The following is a 7,916-nucleotide window of genomic DNA, read 5'->3' as shown; positions in this document are numbered from 1 at the left end:
CTTGTTACAGAGTACCTGTGACTGCGCTCGTTGCTTTCTGATCACCTGGAGGTCCCGGAGTTGGCTGGCATTCTCACGGTACCCTCGACTACCAGAGACGCTCCGCTGCCTAGACGGAGGAATTACGTTTAGTTCCCGGCAACTGTTTAACCGGAAGATTTTTCGTTGTCAATTATTATATACTGAAGATTTCTGTTCTTACCTCTGGACTTCTGACTCTGTTTATTAAAGACTTTATTGCTGCATATCGCTCTTGGGTCATCTTTCTCTCCACGCATTACAGAGAACCAATGCCACAGAACAACAAGAATGATTCTGTTATTTTGAGATCAACCTTGATAGACTCTGTTTGGCTTCTTTTTATATACAGTATATTATTTTTATTGGGCTTCCAATCTGTATATATATATTTTTTTTTTCTTTAGGATGTATATGAGATCAATTTAATGATCTCTAGACAAACAGACTAGACATTACTGACACAGCACAATGTCCAGACCTGCTAACAGTACAACTCTGTACACTCTTTCAGTTACAGATGTCTCTCTTCCTGAGAATGTTAACTCTGAATTGGATGAGATATCTAAGGTAAAGTAACATTTCTGAATAATCTGTGACGGATCTTTATATTTAAATTATAAACTGCTGATTAGATATTGCTTTGTGTTTTCATTTCAGGTTCCTAAAGTTCGCCCCTTTCACACTTATGTGGCACTTTACAAGTTTCTCCCTCACGAGCAAAAAGATTTAGAATTATGGTAAGTCCAGCATGTGTGTGTGTGATAGAAAATCTCTCAAACACCAATGTGACAAGTAAAGTCACAGTAAAAAAAATAGAAAAATCTATGTCTGTGTCTATAAGCATATAAACACATTTACACAGATGGTTTGAGACATATCACATTTGGCTTTCTCTCTGTTTTTATTTTAGTCCTGGTGACAGAGTTATGGTGATTGATGACTCTAATGAAGAATGGTGGAAGGTGGGTGTTCATGTGTAAAGAGCTCTACATTATCAGCAGCATCACATACTAGTGTTTCTTTTGGAGAAATTCTATATCAGACTTTGCTTTAATGAGTCCTATTTGCAAAGTCCGGAGAGGTGAAAATGGTATGTGAAGGAGTGTGACAATGTCAGTTTAAACTATTGGTTCCGGCCTGTTATACACACATTCCTGAGTTCTTGTGGTGTAAGCGCGAGAAGTGATGGTCCTCTGTGCTTCTGCGTCACTTCTCCTAAAGTGTTGGGCCAGAAATAATCAAAGCTTTATTGGCATGACTGCCAGGCATTTACAGTATTTACAAAACATAGGCTATATTCTGCAGGCTGTTAGATAATACATAACATTGATTTTGGGTAAAGAGATAATGAAATCAAATGGAAAATTATATATAATAAACAAAATCAAGAGAGCCAGTGAATGGATTTAAAATACTTTACAATGAGATGAATATATATATATATATATATATATATATATATATATATATATATATATATATATATATATATATATTAGCCTAGCTTAAATATTCTATTAACATATATTAACAGTATTTGAACTTTATTTGAATGCTGTCACGGGCACGAGTGGCTACAAATGAAAACAGGCACTCATTTATTGTCACATAGGCTACTGGTAATACAGTCATAAAGTCACAACTTTATTGCTCGGGCATTTACAGTATTTACAAAATATATACTTTAAGTAACATAATAAAGCTTAAGAGATACGGAAAATGAATGAGAAAATAAAGCAAATACATAACAATGAATAAGAAATGTAACCAATAATACTAATAACAGGCCAATAAAAATATTAAATAAAAAATAAATGTCCAGTGAATGGATTTAAAAGACTGTTGGATGGATACAAATGTACAAGGCATATTATTTTAACATTTATTGTTAAACTTCATTCTTCATTCGAATGCTGCTATAGGCACCATTACGCGCAATATAATGGGCAATATGTTAATATAATTATTTCTTAATTTCACTCTTTTTTTTATTAAAAAATAAGGTAACACTTTTGACATTTTGATGGTCCCTTTTGAACATGTTGTTGACTAAGTAACTTTGCAACACTTTATTGTGATGGTCCTCCAACAGACAGTCTACTGACTATAAGTAATTTTGCAACTACATGTCAACTTAATCTAACCCTAACCCTACCAGTCTATTAATACTTAACTAACAATCTAATGAGAGTTAGTAGACATGTAGGTGCAACGTTACTTATAGTCAACAGAATGTGTTAAAGGGACCATCAAAATAAAGTGAAACCAAAAATAAATATTATTATAGGCCTATCTATTTCTGATGATTCCAGGTTGCTATGGTCACGGAAGTTGTTTACGCATTTAACTCATGGCCATGAGAAATAGATTTAGGTACCTCAACATATGAAGTTGTTGCCATGAGAATATTCCGTTCTCTCAACATCTCAAGGCCATGACTTTACACTGCGTGGCCGATGTAAAAAATTATCTCGTGGCCACCACTTCATAACACGTTCCCGCGAGTTTACATGTCATGGCCACAACAAAACTAAGTGAACCGAACAAGTCCCCTCCCGGTCACCGTAGTTTTCTTAATCCTGCCCTTACAAAAAATAAGTATACTTTAAGTTCATTTTATTAAGTATACTTAAGCTCAAGCATTATTTTAAATATACTTTATGTAGTAAGTATACTTGTGATAATAGTAACTATACTAATATCAATGTACTAGAAGTATACCTGTAAGTGTACTGTTTTAATACTACTTAGGACTAAATTTCCCCACTTTTTTGTGTTAAAAGTATTAAGTATATTGCTGTTTTGTGGTGAGTTTTAGTTCTTGTTCACGTCATTTTCCCTATAGCTTTTTGTATCTTTGTAGTCGTTGCTTCACTAAATTCTGAACATGAATCCTGCTCTCACTTTCTAAGACTCACTTCATGATATCAACAGGTAAATCGCATGGTAGCCATTCAGACAAAAGGACTGAAGGATTATATGAAAATAATACAATTTACAACCAATGTATTACACTTTTCTAACTAAATGGAATGACTTATAAAAGATACTGTACCAATAAAATTATAACAAATCTACTCTTTCAGAGACACTGTATAAAGGATAATTAATTATTTGATTTCCCTCTTAATGAGCACCAGCTTTTATAATCACTGTGCTGTGTTGTATTGTGTGTGCAGGGAAAATGCGGTGATAGAATTGGATTATTCCCTGCTAATTTTGTGCAGCGAGTACGTCCAAGTGAGCGTGTCTGGAAGGTGACGCAAAGTGTCCTTGGCAACAAAGATCTGGGTCACTTGACTGTTAAAGAGGCTCAGGTATATATACAAGTATAAAACATAAGCCTTCTCTGCTTTCCTAAACACTATCAGAGTTGCACTTTAATATATTTTTTCCATGAATAAGTATTCAATTATTCCTAATAGTACATTCTCTTAATTTCATAGCTTTTCTCCTGTTTAGAGCTTTTATCCAATTATATTTCAGCCATCATGTGTTGCCATGGCCAAAGAAATCTGCCTTGAGGCCTTCAGAATCAATAGTGCTGGCGCCTGTAGCTTAAAATTAATGGCAATGAAACTGTTGCTTTAACCAATCAGATAATCAGTCAGATTTAAACAGCCAATCAGATTATGATTTAACTGCATTTGGGCCATCTAGCAGGCGTACAGTAACATCAGCATTTTCACGTCCTTTGATTGGATAGTCAGAGCGCGTACTGGTATTCAGAGGCTGAGCTAGCTAAACGCAACTGTAGCGAACTGCATAAACTAAAATATATTCCCGTAGATTTAACCCTTTGGTGTTCTTCTGGGTCTTTTTAACCCGCAAATGACTTTTGCTGAATTTGAAATAAATGTTATCTTTGTCCAAATGGCATGAAACTTTGTACGGCTCTCAACCCTTTCTAGATAAAAAAAAAAAAAAAAAAAAATTTTGTAATGATATCTGCACTTATGTTAGCATGAAAAAAGTAGTCACACTCGTGGTATTCGGGGTCCCTGGAGACCCCGCATAGAAAATTCATCATCAAAATCAGAAACAACGCAGAACACACATCAAGAAAATTTGACAGAAATCAAGTGGCACACTTCTAACAGTGCTAAAACCATTCACAATGCAAAATTATAATGCTCACACGCGCACACACACACACACACACACACACACACACACACACACAGAGAGGAATACATTTGTCAGACATATAAAAACTGCTCTTATAATTTGTCACATAAAATAGTTCAAAATGCAGAACCACCACAAAAATAAATTTGGTGACACTGACTGTTAGCTGAGAATGGTAGATCCAATTGCAAGTAAGCAGTTTATTGTGACAGACAAGAATGTATGTTTGTATGTGTATGTGTACACACATACACAACATACATTCTTGTCTGTCACAATAAACAATATATATGTGTGTGTGTGTGTGTGTGTGTGTGTGTGTGTGTGTGTATGAATGTAGATGTGTTCCTAAAAATATGCATATATTTTTACGTTTGCACGTGATTGTTTTAAACCCGTGTTTAGACCCGTGTTTCCCCCGTGTCCGACCCGACCCGCACCCGTATCCGACACAGTTGGATATTTCTCACCCGTTTGAGCAAAATTTGCGGGTACCCGAACCCGTGCAGTGGCAAGGAACCAAAACTCCATCAGGTGGCAAGATGGAGAAAAAAACCTTGTGAGAAACCAGGCTCAGTCGGGGGGGGGGGGGGGGGGCAGTTCTTCTCTTGCCAATGAACAAACAGTGTATGATTATGATTCAGGCAGCATTATAGGTCAGAAGACAGATTGGATTAGAACAATCAGAATAGTATCCAGTTCCATCTGGTTTAAGATCGGAGTCATCACGTCGGTATGGAGACAGGTTTGTTTCAGAATCAGTGCTGATGGCTGTCGTGTCGATGAGGCCTTCACAGGGGGTAGTCTAGTTGACACACCCTCTGCTGACACTTCAGGGATGCGAAGTGAAATAGAAATTACACTGTAGTGGTGGGAGGGGGTGAAAACAGAGAAAGCTCCATTGGAGGAGAGGTAGGCGGAAGAGTCTGTGGTGGAACAGTGGGAAGTGTCCATGGGGTAATCGGCAGAGGGAACAACCAAGGAGGAGATGCTTGGAGGGAGGAGCTAGTGAGCACACAGAGAAGAACCATTAGAATGAAGGCCCATGGCGGAACCGATGGAGGAAGCAACCAGGGTGGAGGCAGAAGCCCAACTGCCTGAGGTAGAGTCGGGAGACAAGGAGCCTCAGTGGAGCTGAGCAAACAAAGATCCAGGGTGACAAAGGGATGGAGGGACGAGGTCCGGAATGCCAGAGGCCCGGAAGTCTGTGGTGCAACCAGGGTGATGACAGACCAAGTTGGAGCCAGAGGGACAAGGTAGCCCGGCAGAGCCTGAGGGATGACGGACCATGGGAATGTGGGGAATGTGGAGGGAATGTGGAGCCAAGGTGGAGAAGATGGGCTGAGGAGTCCAGGGCTCAGGGCCCATGGAGGCCCATATTTTATAGTCTGCCGATTCTTCAGTCAGTGTGTTGGTTGCTACTGGAGCCAAGAAAAATTGAGGAAGAATCTAGCAGCAGCAAAACATATTTATTTACATAAATAAACAAAAACTAATACACATTGGAGAAAACGCACCAACATAGTACAGAAGCAAGAAAGGACCAGGAACTAAACTAAACAAGGAGTATTTATACAGAGACTAAATGAGTGAATTAACAAGGGGCATGTGTGGACACAATAGGTTTCTACTTTAACAAACAGGCACACGCTAGGAACCTAGGTCAACTAAGATAAACAGGAAATAAACTCAGGAACCAGAAACATAGAGCACATAGAACTAAGAAATAATCAAAATAAGAGTACCAAAACAGAACATAAACCTGCAATTAATTATACTGTTTGTCCTTTTCATCTTCAAACCACTTTTTTTTTTTTTTTTTTCTGTCACCTCACATAGATTTGTGTTGGCAAGAATGAAGACATGGATGGTTTTCTGAAGCTAAGCAGTGGTAAGAAGAGAGGTCTGGTGCCGACTGATTCACTGGAGGAAATATAACAGGTCATTTAACACAGTCAGCAACAGCTGCTTTTAGCATCACTGCATTGATCATGATACAGTAATATTGTTAAACATAAACCTTTTGTGCTTGATTATTCTCTACATGCATACAGTATGTGTGTATACATTAATGTAAGCAGCATTGAAGAGTCATGTTTCGTTTGATCTGATTTGATACTTACAATTTGTGTTTCTATAGCATACTGAATTTCACATGAATGTCCTGTTGCCATATTTAATTCCTAGTGCATAATGGTATAGAAATGTAAAGGAGAAGGTTTAAGGTTTGACCCTTCTCCGAAAAACAGAACTACTCTGCTTTTCAAACAAAAAGTAATAATGTGACAACTTCCATTCGAATGATAACAATAAGTAAATTAATAACTAAATAGAAATGATAAGGAGTCAATTTAATGAACGTCTCAGGTTATGACTGTAACGGTACCCTGAGTAGGGAACGAGGCGATGCGTCAATGACGCTTTGGGAACGCCCCTGTGTGATTACGTCTGAAGCACATGCAATTCAGCTAGTCCAATGGCGAGAGTGAACGTCACGGGCGGGTGATGTCATGACCAGGAAAGGATAAAAACATATCCGGTTAGAACCGCACTAGCTTCGAAAAAGGCCAAAGCAAGTCGATCACAGGGATGTAGGAAGTATAGCAAAGTGACGCATCGTCTCGTTCCCTACTCAGGGAACTAGGGTTACAGTCGTAACCTGAGATGTTCCTTTTTGAGGGAACTCGCAATACGTCGATGGTGCTTTGGGAACGAGAATGGTCTTCAGGGTCCCTGGAGACCCCGCATAGAAAATGGACAAAATTCATCATCAAAAGTTTGCATAGTGGACGTGAACGCAGACCCCCTTGATGATTTATATAGGAGACCACCGACGTGTTGTCTGTGCGAACAAGCACGTGATGGCCCCTCAGGTCTGGAAGGAAATGTCTCAACGCATTGAAGACCGCCATCATCTCCAGGCAGTTTATGTGCCATGAAAGATGATGACCCTGAGCTGAATGGCCTTCCATTACCGCTCCCTAGCCCGTGAGAGAAGCATCTGTCAGGCTAAAATTCAATGGCAAAGAGCTCCTAACACTGGACCCTGGGATAGGAACCAAATTTTCCTCCATACAACCAAGGCATGGGGAAAAAAATCGGGGAAAACCCCTTGGTCTTGAGTTACCACTGTAGGGGCCTCATGTACAGCAGGCCGAACGGTATAATGTTGGACGCCATTAGACCCAACGGCCTTTGAAACTGTTTTACAGTGAGTGACTGGCCTAGTCTATCTCTTTTACAACTGTGAGGATTGAAGGGACACAAGCAGTGAAGAGTACGGCCCTCATTGTCACTGAATCCCACACGACACCAAGAAAGGTGTTCCTCTGTGCTGGAGGAAGTACACTTTTCTTGGCATTCAATCTCAACCCCAATTTCTTCATATGCACGAGAACGACGTCTCGATTGCGAACCGCCAGTTATTCCGACTCCACTAGGATAAGCCAGTCGTCTATATAGTTCAGAATACGTATTTCCTGCAGCCTGTGCAGTACTAGAGCTTAGACTATGCATTTCGTGAACGTGTGGGGTGATAGAGCTAGACCGAATGGAAGAACCCGATGCTGGTAGGCTTTTCCCTCAAAAGCAAACCATAGGATCTTCCTGTGTTGTGGAAGGATGGAGACATGGAAGTATGCGTCTTTCAGATCTATCGTGACAAACCAGTCTTCGGATTTGATTTGAGTCACGATCTGCTTCAACGTTAGCATTTTGAATTTCAATTTCTTGACAGAAGACGAAGATCTAAAATCGGACACAACCCC

The 7,916-nt window shown here is 39.4% G+C and overlaps 1 protein-coding gene across 1 annotated transcript; it reads left to right on the top strand.

Annotated features, from left to right (window-relative positions):
• Positions 1-489: 489 nt before the first annotated feature.
• Positions 490-6,087, top strand: LOC307163310 (SH3 and cysteine-rich domain-containing protein 2-like; the record flags this gene model as incomplete). The annotated part of the gene is made up of 5 exons (XM_079879349.1): positions 490-588; positions 679-758; positions 932-983; positions 3,201-3,338; positions 5,989-6,087. 5 exons carry the CDS (start codon positions 490-492, stop codon positions 6,085-6,087), a joined length of 468 nt encoding a protein of 155 aa, XP_079735475.1.
• Positions 6,088-7,916: the final 1,829 nt, after the last annotated feature.

This window comes from Squalius cephalus (genome assembly GCF_949319135.1).
Source record: "Squalius cephalus genome assembly, chromosome: 8".
In the NCBI taxonomy this organism is placed as follows: Eukaryota; Metazoa; Chordata; class Actinopteri; order Cypriniformes; family Leuciscidae; genus Squalius; species Squalius cephalus.
Note: the sequence above shows the minus strand (reverse complement) of the source record. Positions and strands in the feature narration are given on the sequence as shown.